At 43.9% G+C, this 16966-nt stretch overlaps 1 protein-coding gene across 1 annotated transcript in view; it reads right to left on the bottom strand.

The window, feature by feature from the left end:
* Positions 1–2505: 2505 nt before the first annotated feature.
* LOC135215663 (uncharacterized) overlaps positions 2506–16966 on the bottom strand; it is a 50555-nt gene continuing 36094 nt past the window's right edge. The window contains exon 5 of the mRNA XM_064250607.1: positions 2506–3261. Coding sequence (XP_064106677.1) covers positions 2506–3261 — 756 coding nt within the window. The remainder of the gene's footprint in view (positions 3262–16966) is intronic.

Raw genomic sequence — 16966 nt, 5'->3', positions numbered from 1 at the left:
GTCTGTATAATATCAAGCCTCTGATTTTTCAATCTTTATATAATTTCCCACATCTGATTCATCAATGTAGTTTAGCACTGCTATTTTCTAATATTTCTTAAACATGGTTCCTTAATAATGTTCTCCCTTAATGACTTAAAATCATCCTCCATGCCTGGTCTTTCACGGTTGCTTTACCATCACAAATGTTTAATTCTTAATTTTCCTAAGTATACAAACCAGAGCCTTTTATGTAAGGGCATTCATCCTCTGCACAAGTTGGAATTGGTTGCTTAATCTTGGTTACAAGGAATCCAACAGGTAGTAGGTGAGTGAGTTGGGGGAACCCCCCACTCACCTGCCATCATCAAGACCTTTTACCATTCTCAATAGGGACAACATAGGGTGGTTGAGATGGGATTATGATAAAAGGTCATGGTTTGTATACCCAGGAAAATTATAAATTACTTTCAAATTTTGACCTGTTCCTATGGGACAGTCTCTCACGTGCCTGGCAAGTTGAATCTCTACCCAGAAATGCCATACTCTTGCTTATGATCATAAGCAGAGAAGCAATGGCTCCTGTAACCCCCTACACAGTCTGGCTTAGAGACAAGAGATTGATTGGGCTGTACAGTCAACCCCAGGATTTGAGGGGCATAGGGACCACAACCCCCTACAAACAGTTAAAATCTGCAAATACTTGGTGCCCCTCTAAAAACACTTATAACTGCCTGTTTTACAATATAGTTCAAACACCAAAAAAATTCTAAAAATGCTTATTACCTGTCCATTTTAATACTAGTTTGATCACAAAAAATTTATTTAGTTATGAAACTATTTCAATAAAGTAATTAGTGAATATTTCTCTAAGAAAAATTCTGTGAATAGGTGAATTTTTTGTGAATACATTCCACAGAAAAATTTACAAACAGGTGAAGCCACAAATCCAGAACCGCAAATAGGTGGGGGTCAACTGTATGCCAAAGATAGTTACATCTGAACTTCACTTTGTTAAAACTGAGCAGAAGCTCTAAGATAGGGTACTCAATTGTGAAGTCTGTATGTACTTGCATTGCAGTTTATCCAGTACATATTTGGCCTGACTAATCCTTAGCAGGGGAAGAAAGAAAGGAAAGGAGCAAAAGTCATTACCACCTTTAGCATGGTGTAAATTTCACATCATGCCAAATCTTGCCACTTTTTTAACATCAAATAAAGGATAGGCATCATTATGGTACACTTTGCAAGAATAAAGTAAAATGCTAACAGCATTCCCTTTCTTATTATAGAACAGTAATCAATACCACTACCATTGGAAAATAAGAATGACTTAAAAAAACACAACTACTTAAAAATACAGAGGAAGATTACTCATTGAAAGTGACCAAGTGACTGACTATATAGTCAAATATACCTCCAAAGTAAACATTTTGAGATTTTCTCAAGGATTCTTAAGTTCTACAGGTGGTTATCAAAGATATACACAGTTTAGGAATAGGTTAACTATTCACTAACATTTCCTCCATAATACCTCTCCATATCTAGGTTATATACATAGCATTGACACCAGTACAATCCATAATAGGAATACAAGCAGTCCCCGGGATTACAACAGGGTTGCCATTCTTGAGACAGCGTTGTCAGTCAAAAATCGTCGTAAAGCCGGTAACATCCGTTAAAAAATCCTAAGGAACAAAACCTTACTTGTTTTAAATGCGTTTTCGGGTGCATTAAAAACTATGTAAACTGCATTCTTATTGCATTTTTCATCCAAATAACCTTCAAATATTGATTATTTTGCATTTTTGGAGTCATATTTCTTCTGCCAGATCAGCGTTGTAAGTGTCGTAACCCTGGAACATGTGTCGTAAACCTGGAAATAATTTCCAGATGATGATGATGATGAACATGTGGATTTTCACAAAATGCAAGAGATTGTCAGTACATATATTCAATTGATTTAATGATACTGAAAGAACAGAACCTAGCAAGAGTGAGAACCTGCATAAATAAATCTCCACATAGAGACACACCTCAAGGCAGACTACTCAGATGTGAAGTAAAGATTGGTTGTCCCCTTGACAGCCCTCCACCTGCATATTATTCTGCTTGTGGCATCTAGCACTTGTGCATAGTTTGGCACCACAATCCCCTATATTAATAATGGATTCATCATTTCAGGAATTTGACCACCTGGTAAGTAACCAAGCCAACAGATGATAACAGGGGCTTCCCTACAGTTGAGAAACACTCAGTTGAAATGAACTCAAGTCTTCTTACATTATGAGGTTTTGTACATTGTATGGATACAAGAGTTTACATGGACATTATTATTATCATTAATCAAAATTTGATAAGTAAATCTTTATGAATAAACTAAAGTTCTTATCAGTGACAAAACCTTGGTAAATTGTATGGGTGATAATGAATTGAACTGACTATAGAATTTAGGCCAAAGCCCAAGCGCTGGTAATAATGTAAAGGGGATTCATGGTATAAAAAAAAAGGTAATATCAGAAAGGTTTATTCAGAATCTACAGGTAATACATAAACAAAGCTATCTTTTACATGATTGTACAATTCATCAATCAATGTTGCCATTTCTTGCGAAGGACTTGCCGCTTCTAGGTAGTGGATTACATCTTTCAATTTAGCTATGTATGAATCTGAAGTCTGACTTGTATTGAAAATTACTTCTTCTGTTTCAGTATTGTAATGGTCTTCCTCAGTAACAACATTACCATATACTTCTTGAGGTGCAGAATTACCGTAGGATACCTCTTCCATAATGATGTTACTATATGTGCCATCATCAGTAACATGTGACTTTGTTCTGAACTCTGGTAAAAGGATTGATGCCAAGTGCAAATGAACACAAACACCTGCATAAGTATATGCAGTACAAGTACAGCTATTTGATGCAAGAGAGCACTGCACTGAAATTTTGTGAGAGGCGACAAATACACTGACTTCCCCACTTTCCTGTGACAGTATGTTATATCTTGGATGTTCTTCTTTAAGGATATTTCTAGCCTCCTCCATCATTAAATCATTCAAATTTTCTATTCTTTTTTCCTCTTGCAATTTCATTAGCAGCTCAAGATGTCTGCAAAACAAACGTTTTTTTCCTACTCTGCATGAACAACTAAGTTCGGGGAAAAATAATGTGTAACTTTTATCTTCATTGCACTCCATTGGCATATGGAAGATTCCACTGCCTTTGTAGATAACCTTCTCTGCCCATCCCTTCTCTATAAGTTGAGTAACACCTCTCCCAGGCTGTGAAATGTGCAGATAAATTGTTTCACTATGTAAATAAGAAATATAAACACACAATATTCAATTACTCCAATTTGGTGTATATTAAGATGACTTATAACAACCAATTATGACAGATAAACAAATCAGTAACTGTATTGTATTCCATTGATTACACCAATATCTGTTCAACAAAATACTTTAAGAAAAGATGTAAAACACCAACTACAGACACATGACTATTACAGTATGCGACCATAAACAATACACTGAAGGCATCTTGTAAAAACAAGATGATTGCACTCTATACACTGGAAACTTCAAAGCACTGTAAATGAAATGCAACTTAATACATTTTCCCATTATAAGTGGCACTAGGATTTGCTCTTATCTATACACAGTAAGAGATACGAAACCCCCTTAAAAAAAAATGAGGCCTTTGGCACTAACTATATAAACAACAGAACTTCCATGGTATTCTTTTAGCAACACATGAGTTAAGTTATTATAGTTAAATCATTTGTTGCCAAAAGTATACCATAGAAGTTCTTTTGTTATCAAGATTTTTTTCATATTTGCATGAAGAGATGGTCAATTAATTATAATTTGTGTTCAATAACAAATTCATAAAAATATTACTGAAAATTCTTATATAATTCTACAAACATCTGAAACAATATTGAGCCTACTTCATAAGTATTACTTTTGGTTTTGTCTGTTTTATATGTTAAATGAAATTGAGAACTAAGATAATTCAGAAAGAAAAGCTATGCCATCACTCACTTCAGCTAAATATTTTATGTCTTGGAGAGAATCCAATTTGTGCAGCTAGAAACATTACCTAAGTTAGAAAACCAAAAGAAATAAAATTTTCAAAGTGTTGTAATAACTAAAGATATGTTCCTACAGACAAAAATGATATTTTAATGATAAAATAAGGTTTTACATACACTTACCAAACAATTACATTAGCTGTACGCGCTTTCTTACCTGGCAGTCGAAAATTCAAATTCCTGGCAGCGGTAGCAGTGGCGCCATTGTTTGTGTAGGTGATATAGATCCCGCCCACTTTCAGGAATACCTGGTACTGCTGAGCTTAAGACTTCGATTCGTTGAGCCACAACGTCCATCTGTGGGGAGGAGGGAGGGCTCTGATTATGTAACTGTTTGGTAAGTATATGTGAAACCTTATTTTATCATTAAAATATCATTTTCACATAAGTGACTTACCAAACAATTACATTAGCTGACTCCACATTGCCCGGAAGGTGGGTATATGGACAGCTTTATGAACAAAAGCTCACATTATATATAATGTCTGCAGTACCTTACCTTGTGAGAGAGCAGCTACAGGTAGATACTGCCTCTGGTCGGCGCTCTCATCACATGTAGGAGACGGCGCCTCAGTGGCGTGGTTGGTTTGGTGTTTGCTTCTCACCTCGGTGGTCGCGGGTTCGATTCTCGGCCATTCCATTGAGGAGCGAGATTTCTGGTGACAGAAGTTCACTCTTGACATGGTTCGCAAGTCACGTACAGCCGTTGGTCCAGTTGCTGAATAACCACTGGTTCCATGCAACGTAAAAACACCATACAAACAAACAAACAAGTAGGAGACGGGGCAGTAAAGGCCAGGGTCGTCCCTACTAATGGTGGGATTTTTGCAATCAGGGAAGTGCACCGATGATTGACAAAAACAACAATAATTTGCCCTTGCCCTGGGCAAAAAGACCAGATAAAAACCGCACAAAACCATCACATACACTAAAAACCATATGGTACCCTTAACCAGATATAAGAACTGGTGGGTACTTCAGGTACATGTACCCCCAGGCTTCCCACAAACTCAAAAACCTCAAATTTAAGGTGAGGAGATAGTAGAGGGAAAAAACCGGGTCTCCCTATGCTTCCTCTCCCAACACCATTCCCGTTACTGACAACGGTCCAAATCTAAAAGAGTTTTCGTAAGTAGTTTCTACCTCCTTCAAATAGTGCGATGCAAACACTGATTTCGACCTCCAGGATGTAGTTTGCATAATGGAGGATAGAGACATATTCTGTCTGAAAGCCAAAGACGTTGCTACTGCACGTATCTCATGCGTCTTTACTTTCAGCACCCAAAGAGCATGTTCCTGAGTTTGGGCATGTGCTTCTCAGATCAAACTCCTCAGGAAAAAGGACATTGCATTCTTTGAAAGAGGCCGAGACAGGTCTTTCACCGAGCACAAGAGTCGGCTCTCCTCTCCTCTCACAGTTTCTGTCCTAGTCAAGTAGTGTCTGATGGCTCTGACCGGACACAATGTACGTTTCTCATCTTCCGACCCAACTAAGTCCATTAGATTCTTTATCTTGAAAGAACGGGGCCAAGGATTCGAAGGATCCTTATTTTTAGCAAGAAAGTCTGTTACATAAGAGCAAACTGCATTGCCCTGGGTGAAACCCACTTCCTTACTCATCGCCTGCAACTTGCTTACTCTTCCCGCTGTGGCTGAGGCGACTAGGAATAGTGTCTTCCTAGTTACGTCCCTCAAGGTTGCAGAATTCAACGGTTCAAATTGGGGGTCATTGAGCCACCTTAAAACTACATCCAAGTTCCTCCACTTCTTCAGGCTTGAAAATCTTGGAGGAACTAAAGGATCTTGATCAGGTCACTGATGTCCTGATTTAACAAAATGTCGAGGCCTCTATGCTTGAAAACCAATGAAAGCATGGCCCTATATCCTTTAATGTTGAAGTGGCCAACTTCTTGGTGTCCCTCAGAAATAACAAAAATTCCGTAATTTCTGTTATAGATGTCTCAGAAAAGAGATGCTATGTCGTCTGCACCATGACCTAAAGACTCTCCAATTGGACTGGTAGAGCTTGGCAGAAGAGCTTCTTCTGCAGCTAGCAATAGTTTCTGACGCCCTTCGCGAAAACCCTTTTGCTCTGACCAGGTTCCTGACAGTCTGAATCCTGTCAGGGCAAGAGCGGACAATCCTTGGTGATATCGGTTGAAATGGGGTTGTCTGAGAAGCGATGGATTTTGTGGAAGTAGTCTGGGAAAATCCACAAGCAGATTGAGAAGGTCCGGGAACCACTCTTTCCTGGGCCAGAATGGCGCTACTAAGGTCACTGTCACATTCTGGTGTAATTGAAGCTTGTTTAAGACCTCTCTTATCATCCCGAAGGGAGGAAAAGTGTAAACGTCCAGTAATGTCCAATCTAGCAGCATCACATCTGTTCTCCACGCTAGTGGTTCTGGAATCGGAGAACAGAAAATGGGAAGGCGATTGTTCCTTGATGTGGTGAACAGATCTATCAATGGTCTTCCCCAAAGCTTCCAGAGGTCCCGACACACTCTCTCGTTCAGAGTCCATTCTGTTGGTAACACCTGATTTACCCGACTCAGTTCGTCTGCAAGTACGTTCATTCTCCCTTGCACGAATCTTGGAAAAAGGGTGATCCTCTTCTCGTTCGTCCAGGTGAGGAGATCTTCGGCTATCTTGTTGAGAGAGAACAGTGGGTCCCTGCTTCCGTACATATGATAACGCTGTGGTGTTGTCCGAGTAGATCGCTATGTTTCTTCCAGTGACTAAGTGGTCGAACACTTGTACCCCTAAGAGGATGGCCTTCAATTCCTTCCCATTGATGTGTAAGGCCTTTTCTCGTTTTGTCCACAGGCCTGATACTCTCTTGTCTCCTAGGAGGGCTCCCCATACGCTGTCTGAGGCGTCTGAGAAGAACTGCAGGTCAGGGTTCGACACAACTAGGGAGATTCCTTCTTGTAATCTTTCCCTCGAATGCCACCAACGAAGATCCATTTTTATCTCTTCCGTCAGGAGGAAAACTAGTGAGTCCGACTGTGTCTTCCGAGACCAATTTGCTTTCAGGAAGAACTGAGGCGGCCTCATGTGTAGGCGTCCATACCTGACAAAACTCTCCACTGAAGCCAGGGTCCGAGTAGGTTCATCCATTCGAGCGCTGAGCAGGACGGGCGAACCAGAAATTGTTGGACTGTCGACAGGCAGGACTCTATGCTCTTCGGGGAGAGAAAAACCAAAAAAAGCTAGAGAGTCTAGTATCATCCCTAAATAGAGAATCCTCTGAGCTGGAATCAATTGGGACTTCTCCGTGTTTACTATGATACCCAATTGTTATGTCAAAGCAAGCGTCTTCTCCAAGTCCTTCACACACTGATGACTGGATCTGGCTCTCAGGAGCCAGTCGTGTAAGTAAAAAGCTGTGTTGATCCCCATCAAATGCAGCCACTTTCCCAAAGGAGCAAGAATCCAAGTAAATACTTGAGGGGCGGTTGACAGACCGAAGCAGAGGGCTCTGAACTGGAAGACTCTCTTCTTGAAGACAAATCTCAGGAACTTCCTGGAGTTCTGATGGATGGGGACATGGAAGTATGCATCCTTCATGTCGAGAGATACCATCCAGTCACCCGGTTGGATGGCTGACATTACCAATCGACTGGTTTCCATTCAGAATTTCGTCTTCCAGACGAAGAGGTTCAGAGCACTTACGTCTAACACAGGTCTCCATCCCCCTGATGCCTTGGAGACTACGAAGACCGAGCCGTTGTAAAACCCTGGGAGTTTGTGTCTGTTACCTCCTCTATGGGCTCTTTGTTGATGAGCTCTTCTACTTCTTTGGCTAAAGCCAAAGCTCTTGTTGATCCTGTCGAGTATGCTGTCAAACAGACAGGTGTATTGGACAGTGGTGGATCCTGCGTAAAAGGGATCACATATCCCTCTCGAAGCACCTGAATTACCCACTGTTCTGCTCCTCTTCGACTCCGTTCCTCCCAGTAGTCGTGGAGTCTTGCCCCCACAGGTGTGTGAAGGACCTTCCGATCATTTCTCTGTCTTAAAGGAAGGTTTTCTTGGTAGACTTGGAGGTGGTTCGTAGATTAGTTTCTTGGTTTCTGCTGCCACCTCGACTTACCTCCTCGAAAGGGATGCTTTTGTAGAGGAGAAGCTTTGGCTCCTGTCGCTGGAGGTTCCTTAGTTCGTCTTGCTGACTGAAAAAGATCATTGGTGGACTTTTTCTCGAGGTCCGACAGCACATGCTTTGATGGTTTCTTCTGGAAACAGGCGAGATTTACTCGGGGGGTGAACAACAAAGTCGATTTTTGGTTCTAGGTTACTCCTCGAGATGTGAAGGAGCACCACCGTTCTCTCTTCTTTAGTACTCCCATAGTGAATAAGGCGGCCATTCCCCTGAATCGTCTCTCACTGCCTTGTCCACACAGGACAACACATTGAGCCAGTCGGCAGGAAAAAATCACCTCATCTAGAGACTGGCAATCTTCAATTTTTTCCTGGCTAGCACTGCAATAGTCCAATCACGAAATTGAAGACTTCGATCAACTTGTATAAGTTCTTCACCAGGTGATCTAACTCGGGTGAAGACAATAACACTTTCGCAGCTAAGAACGCTGCTCTTCTGTGAGAGCCCACAAGACCGGAGAAGTCTCCTTGGGAGGAGGCAGAAACTCCCAAAGAAGGAATTTCTCCTGTTGCATAAAACCTGTAGGTTTTATTCTGCAGCTTCGACGGAGGGAAGGCAAACGAAGCCTTGCCTGACTCCCTCTTCTTAGCAAGCCACTCTTCTACTTCCTTCAGTGCTTTCTTCGAGGACTGAGAAAGAACTGGTTTCGGTAACCCCGAAGGCGCTGATCTCCTATCCTTCACAAACATCGACGGAGGTGAAGAAGGCGAAGCTGGTTCAAAAAAATCCGGATAAGTCTGGAAAAGAAACCTTAACAGACTAGAATAAGCAGAGGAGGGCTTCAAATCCTGGTCTTTAGTTTCCTCTTCCAACAGGACGGCCGATACCCCGTCTTCCTCTTCCGTCTGGCTCGTTGTCTTCTTCAAAACGACCATCAATTCTTGAAGTTGATGTTTAAAGAGACCCAAAGCAAAATCCTCTAGCATGGCTTTGGCCTTCGAATCATCCTTAGGTGAAGACAAAGTCGTGGCTGTCGTACGGCTCTTCTTCGAAAACGAATGACTGGAAGTCGAAACAACACGAGACGTATGAGGTGAACGAGTCGAACCAGCTCGAGGCGAATGAGGCGAACGAGTCGAAGTAGCTAAAGGCGAATGAGGCGAACGCGTCGAAACAGCTCGAGACGAATGAGGCGAACAAGTCAAAACTCCTATTGATACACAACGAGGTGAGTAAGTCTCGCAAGCACGCGAGCGCTGTAACGCACTAAGAGTCTGACTCCGTCCGAAGTTACGCTATCCGAAGAGGACTGACGATCTTCCCGGAAAAACTGGTCTGGCAAGAAACTGCAGGAAGGTTGTGGACTCCAGTGCTCCTTGGATTTCTTAACAGGCGGCGACATCTCCCAATCGTACGCTGGGCATGTCTCTTCAAAGGACATGACACTAAATCACTCTACACTTTTCGCCTTGACACAGGTGACAGCTCTTCCGAGTCGGACGACAACTGCACGTCACTGATATCTACGCCTTTCCAGTGGCATTTCCTGGGCACTCGCGAGTCGACTACGTCCATGGAGGAGTCGGCGACTGACCGTGGGCAAACACCACCAGTCTCCCTTCAACCTCCGGTATATCTTCTCCCAGGAGCTGGGGAGCGGGACAGGGACTTTCGTCTAGGAGAACGGGGAACGGACAGCCGCCTCCTCGGACACGACACTGACACTTGGCCTAACACTGGCCTTTTCACTTGACTTCTCTACAAACGCACGAAACGAGATACCCAAATCCATAACGGATTTTGCCAAGAACTCAAATTTCTTGTCCATCTTAAACTCTAACAAGGAAATGGTGTTGGGATCGGAAACATGGGATACCTGGTCTGGAGTAATTGGTACTGAAGTTGGAGGACTATCAATAGGTGAAATATTTGATAAAAGTGGAGAAGATAGTGACGGTTTGTTTGCCTCTAAAGGCACGGGAGTTGTCTCTACTCTAGTTTTACTACCCGCTCTAAGAGCTGCTTTCCTTTTTCTACCTTTGTCCATCTTATCCAAATGAGCTTGAAAAGTCTTCCAACCTTGTTCATCTAAACTACGGCACTCATCACAAAGTTAATTCCTTGCTACAGCACTGACCCCTACATTTAACACATTTGGAGTTTAGCTAATCTAGTTTTGCAGCCACTGCTGCAAAACCTAACTGAAGAAGAACTAGCATCAGACATCTTTGGTTAATAAAAACTTGTTTAATAACTAGGCAGCTAACTGATGAAGCAAAAAAGCCAACCAAGAAATTGTACATCACCAAAAAGAAAAAATCCACAATGGCGACGAAAGTCGACTGCAATAACAAACTACTGGTGTTACCCGTGGCCGGCAGAAAACGAATTGAAGTCTTAAGCTCAGCAGTACCAGGTATTCTCCAAAAGTTGGGCGGGATCTGTATCACCTACACAAACAATGGCAGCGCTGCTACCGCCGCCAGGAATTTGAATTTTCGACTGCCAAGTAAGAAAGCACGTACAGCTAATGTAATTGTTTGGTAAGTCACTTATGTGAAAACACAATATCTGTATGCTGAACATGGTAGAGCTTCCAATTCATCAAGTACTTCGTTAAGCAAACAAAATAGAGTGCAATAATTTTTCTTATTTTGGAACATTATGGCTCATGTATAACTGCAGGAAACTGCTGGCATAGTTATATCCACAATTACATGTACATGTCTGTAAGGAAATGTTCATTCTGATGTGATTCTTATTTAGAATAATATTTCATTATGATGCAGAGGCATGACTGACTTATGGTGATGACTGATTGACTTTTAAAATACAGTTATGTGCTACCAGTACAATGAAGGTCATAGTAATTGAAAACTAAACAAATGTTTTAAAGTTTTATACTTTCTCATGTACATTCACTCATGATTCATACTCAAAGAAACAGCTGTCTTATAGCTCGCGGTGCTAGTAACCTTACCGATGAACGGCCGCTAGAGTTTTTTCGTTCAAGTGGGGGAGGTAGGGTCGGAGAGGGAGGTTACTGGTATTATATGTGATCACCTTGATGTCTCTGAGTGAGTAGCTCCGCCAGCTTGATATTGGTCTAGCTATCACACCAGCCGGCGGGCAGCGCACCGGATTGTACATTTATACTGCTCCGCCGCTCAGTTGTCTCTTCTCCCCGTTGTCTCTGCCGTCTCACTCAAGGAGAAATGGATCGGCTGGGAGTTGCGCTCCCCCCCCTCAATGCTTTCAGGCTCAGGTATAGGATTTACCTTCTCCTGTTCCGCTTGTTTCAGCCCCGTTCCGCCGGCATTGCTTATGGCAACGAGATTATGAGACTCTGAGTAGGTTAAGCTCTTTAGGGATTACTCCTGGTTACCAGATAAATATTAAAACTCTTTAGATATCTCCGGACCTTTAAGGTTCCGACGTAGTGTGACTTACCATCACACTCGCCACTGGAGTTATTATACTAAGTTTCTGCAGCTCAGTTTCTGTTCTCGTTTCGTTCACTACTCCGGTGGGGACGGTAGATGGTTTAAGTACTATACGACTACGACAATTCGTAGCCTTCTGATTCAGTTCGACCGGACTAGAGATTGGACTTTCCTTCTCTCCGGTCCGGTGTGTCCCAGACCCCATACACTGAGCTGACCTCTACCTTCTGGAGGACGGAATCCGGAGCTGGCGAAAACATCCAGTTTTCTTTTATTCATTCTGAAGGGTGCCAGGCTACCCTTTTCAAGTCCTGCGGCCATGTAGTCTGTCGGTCGCATTCCAACTGCACCGTGCAACTTGAGGGCTACATGGTCCGGCATCCCAACACGTGTACCGTCTGCTACGACATGGTAGTGATTATTTCTGATGAGAAAGCTACCTTGATGAGAAAGCTACCTTGTCCCTCCAGCATGGGACAAGGGTGAGTGAGGCAGGTAGTCTCTTAAGTCCTACTCCTCCTTCTTCCTCTTCCTTCCGAGGCTTCTCTAAGTCCACCCCTGTTTGGGAAAGATCGGTTTCGGTCATTCCCAAGATTAAAACAGTAAAACCGAGATCCCTTCCAAAGGGATCTAAACCGGCTCCGGCAGCAGTGACTAAGTTGTCTTCGGCCCCAAGGCCGTCGACCTCTGCTACTAAGTCGCCTGCCGTTAAAGCTTCTCCCCCTCCTGAGGGGTCGAGAGCCAAGTCCTCCAAATCTAAGACAACGGAGTCCGGATTTAATCAGGAGGCATTCGCTAACCTTCTAATGTTGAAGGTTAGGGAATTAGTTGATGAGAGGCTTGAGTCGATACGATTCGCCTTGGGCACGGATACCTCCGGCCAGACAATAATGTCCCTGACCAAGAGGATCAGACCCCTGGAGGAAATGATAACCGGATTCCGACAACCCGGAACCACGGCTCTGACCATGACAGTTCGGGATACGTCTAAGCTGCCGCCATTTGAGAATAACAGCCCGTGGCGACAAGCATTACATGCCCCATTCTCAGATGGGAAGTTGACGATCGAAGGGTGCGGAACCCGCCCGGTGGAGGACTTTGAGTTCTTCACGGAGGGTCTCCAATTCCCAATCCCCGGACTCGTCAGGCTAGCGGAACATGCGCTAGTCAGAGTATATAAGGTCCCGAAGGAGACAGTGATCTTCCCTAGGGACCAAGCTCAAGCTGTATGGGTTCGCACCCTTTCTGAATGGGGATGCGTTAACACCAAACTGACGCCCCATAAAGGTAGCTTCACTATGTTTGTGACCCCAGAAGGAGTTCCGTCACCCTGTACAACCAAAGTGGCGGAACTAACCATGCAAGCTGCAGCGGAGGATAAACCCTTACCAGCTCTAAAGGAGATAGAGGCTACCTCTCTACTCTTCCCTGCAGATGTAGAGTTCTGGGATGACCCTCCGGCTACGTTTACGGCAGGTAAACTCGACCCGGATTGCGCCCCCACCCTGTTGGCAGAGAAGCTACCTAGAATTCCGGACCACTTGGTCAAAGAGGAATTCGAGGCAAGAACCAGATCAGGAAGGTCGATCAACTCAGTCACTGCGGCAGAGTTGGTCGCGTCATCCTACACTGAAGAACAGTTGTTCCGGGTCCTCACAAAAGCCCTGTTGCAGACTTTCCAAATGGACCTGCACGATTTCATTATGGCGAGACAAGCCTGCAGAAAGTACGTCCTGGCAAGTGCCTCTATAAGGCACGAGCCTAACAGACTCATAAATTCCTCAATATGGGGAGAAAATCTATTCCTGAAAGACGAAGTTAACAATGTCTTTCATGAGGCAGCCAGAGCTGACCAGAGTCTTCGGGTCCGTTGGGGACTTCCTTTCAAAAGGAAGTTTGATGGCCCAGGACCCCAATCCAGACCTAGGAAGAGGCCAAGGAAGCTCCATCCCTACCGGACCTCTCATCCTCAGGCGATAGTGCAAGCGGTCCCGTCTCTCAGGTCGGTAAGTCTTCGACATCTAAGGATCAACCGCAGCAGGAGCTTGTTCTGGTACAAACTACACCGGCTCAGCAGCCTTCAGCCTCAACAGCCATAGTAACCTCCCCAGCCTTCAACCCCTCCTATGGGTCGCGAGGCGCATTTCACGGCTACAATAGGCATGCCGGAAGTAGCAGAGCCAGAGGTGGCGCCTGGCTGCGTGGCGGTGGCGGAGCAAGAGGTAGAGACTTCGGAGGAGGTAGAAGAAGAAGCAGACCTGCAGCCAACCAGTGAGAGCCCGCAGGTGGGAGGGAGATTATATCTCTTCCGGGACCATTAGACCTTCAGTCCATGGGCCCACAGTATAGTCTCCAAAGGTCTAGGGTGGAAATGGGAGAAAGGGCCCCCTCCACCGATCAGTTTTCACCAGACTCCAACGACGGACCTTCTAGACTATGCCAAAGATCTCCTCCAAAAGAAGGCTATAAAGGAAGTAAAACGCCTAAAGTTTCAAGGACGTCTGTTCAGTGTCCCAAAAAAGGACTTGAACAAAAGGAGAGTGATTCTGGACTTTTCCCGTCTCAACTATTACATTCAATGCGACAGATTTCGCACGTTGATCGTCCCACAGGTGCGGACCTTACTTCCCCGTGGGGTCGTCACCACCTCTGTAGATCTTACAGACGCTTACAATCATGTTCCGATATCAAGGAACTTCTCTCCGCACCTAGGCTTCAAACTAGGAAAACAAGCTTACTCATTCAGTCATGCCGTTCAGGCTCAACATTGCGCCCAGGTTATTCACCAAATTAGGAGACAATAGTTCAAGAGCTAAGAGCTCAAGGGATAATATTAGTAGCCTATAGCCTATCTAGATGACTGGCTCATTTGGGCAGCCAGCGAGTGTCTCAAGGCAACAGCCAAGGTTAAAAAATTCTTGGAATTTCTGGGTTTCCAGATAAACATGGAAAAATCTCGGCTAGTTCCCGCTTCCCGGTTTCAATGGTTGGGAATCCAATGGGACCTAAACAAGCACAAACTATCCCTTCCATCCAAGAAGGTCAGAGAGATAGCGAAGGCTACGAGACAGTTCCTAAAGAACAAAAAGGCTTCTCGTCGTACCCAAGAGAGAATCCTAGGTTCGCTACAGTTTGCGTCGGTAACAGATCTCCTATTGAAAGCCAGACTGAAGGGTATCAATCGAGTCTGGAGAAAGAGAGCCAGTGTCAAACTCAGGGACAAGATCTCTATAATTCCATCTATTTTAACAAAAAGGCTCCATCCATGGACGGAACGCCGGAACCTGGCCAAATCAGTACCACTACAATTCCCTCCGCCGTCTCTAACTATCCACACGGATGCATCTCGGAGCGGTTGGGGAGGCTATTCACAACACAAGAAAGTCCAGGGAACGTGGTCGGAGATATTCCGCCAGTTCCACATCAATATTCTAGAAGCGATGGCCATTTTCTTGACTCTCCAGCCAGAAACACTCATATAAGATTAGTCTTGGACAGCTTAGTAGTAGTCCACTCCATAAACAGAGGAGGCTCCAGGTCAAGCAAAATAATTCACATAATGATTGCGATTTTCCATTAGCAACGAAAAATCATTGGCACCTGTCAGCCCCCCACCTGGCAAGAGTAAGAAATGTCATCGCAGACTCACTTTCCAGGACGACTCCGTTAGAGTTGGAGTGGTCCCTGGACATGTAGTCGTTCCGTTGGATTTGCAATCAGGTCCCACCTGCACAAGCTAAGATTTTTCATGGGACAGGTAGCATTGGTGGCACCCAGCTGGCCAAAGAGCAACTGGTTTCCACCCCTTCTAGAACTGAATCTCCGGCCCAAACGGATCCCCCGTCCAGAACTGACACAGGTAGTACAAACTCAGACTGGGTCAGCTTCCTCAAGAATTCTCAGTGCCCTTACTTTATGGACTTCATGAAGTTGGCGGCCCAAAAGGACACTAGTATTGATCCACTAAACATCTTGTTCATAGAATCAGATAAAAGAGAATCAACACTCAGGCAGTATGATTCAGCAGTGAAGACTGGCCATTTTTTCTAAAAATTCAGATGCTCAAAATATGACTACAAATCTGGCAATTTTGTTCTTTAGAACTCTTGAGAAAGGCCTAGCCGCTAGTACCATTACTACAATCAAATCGGCCTTAAGAAAGATTTTTCAGCTTGGCTTTAATATTAACTTGTCAGATTCATACTTCTCCTCGATTCCAAGAGCATGTGCCCGTCTGAGACCAATAGACCGCCCCCATACAGTCTCCTGGTTGGTGAATGATGTACTTATATTAGCTTCAGACACGGATAATGAGTCATGCTCATATATAACCCTTCTCAGAAAGACCTTATTCTTAATGGGCCTGGCTTCAGGTGCCAGAATATCTGAACTCTTGGCTCTCTCTAGAAATCCAGACCATGTTGAATTCCTCCCGTTGGGTGAAGTATTACTATCCCAAATCGGAAGTTCTTGGCTAAGAATAAGGACCCACAAGACAGATGGGCTCCATGGAAGATTATTCCTCTGACACAGGACGCATCATTGTGTCCTGTAGTTACTCTTAAATCCTATCTGGCCAGGACATCCAAAAAATCTTCAGGGCCCCTTTTTGTTAGAGAGAAAGGTGGTACGATTTCTCTTAAAGGTATTAGACAACAAATACTCTACTATATTATACAGGCCAACCCGGATTCAGTCCCACACGTCCATGACATCCGAGCAGTGGCTACCACCATTAACTATTTTCACGATATGAATTTTGAAGACCTGAAGAAATATACGGGTTGGAAATCTCCAGCAGAATTTAAATGCCACTATCTCAAGAACTTAGAGGCCCTTAAATTCTCAACATTGGCTGCAGGGAGCATAGTCTCTCCTGAATGACCGAGTCTTATCAACTCCTTCCCTTAGCCCTTTTTGTCAGTCCCTTTTCCCTTAAATACTCTCTCCTTCCTACCTGCCTGGCTCATATTCCCTGCCGACCCTCTCTCTTCCGGGCCGGGCTGGTTTGTTTGCCATCCCGTCACTGGAACTTGCACATAGCATTGAGACCATATTGGTTTTACTGACATGTCTGTACATACTCTATTGTATATTGCTTCAGATACCAATTGTTAGATTGTTTTATTATTATTAGTTTTAAGTGAACCTAAGGTTTCATTATCCCCTTTTTATATACTTGTTTGGTATCTATTAAGTTTGGATGGCAATTCTCTGATACTTTTTCACCGGCAGACACAGGTCGAACCCAGAAAAGGGATTTTGACAAAGGAAAAATCTATTTCTGGGGGAAGACCTGTGTTGCCCGGTGAACCCATCCCTTCTTCTTTCCCCACCCTTAGCCAGTC

Source organism: Macrobrachium nipponense, chromosome 5 (genome assembly GCF_015104395.2).
Source record: "Macrobrachium nipponense isolate FS-2020 chromosome 5, ASM1510439v2, whole genome shotgun sequence".
Lineage (NCBI taxonomy): Eukaryota > Metazoa > Arthropoda > Malacostraca > Decapoda > Palaemonidae > Macrobrachium > Macrobrachium nipponense.
This window is presented reverse-complemented; position numbering and strand designations above follow the sequence as displayed.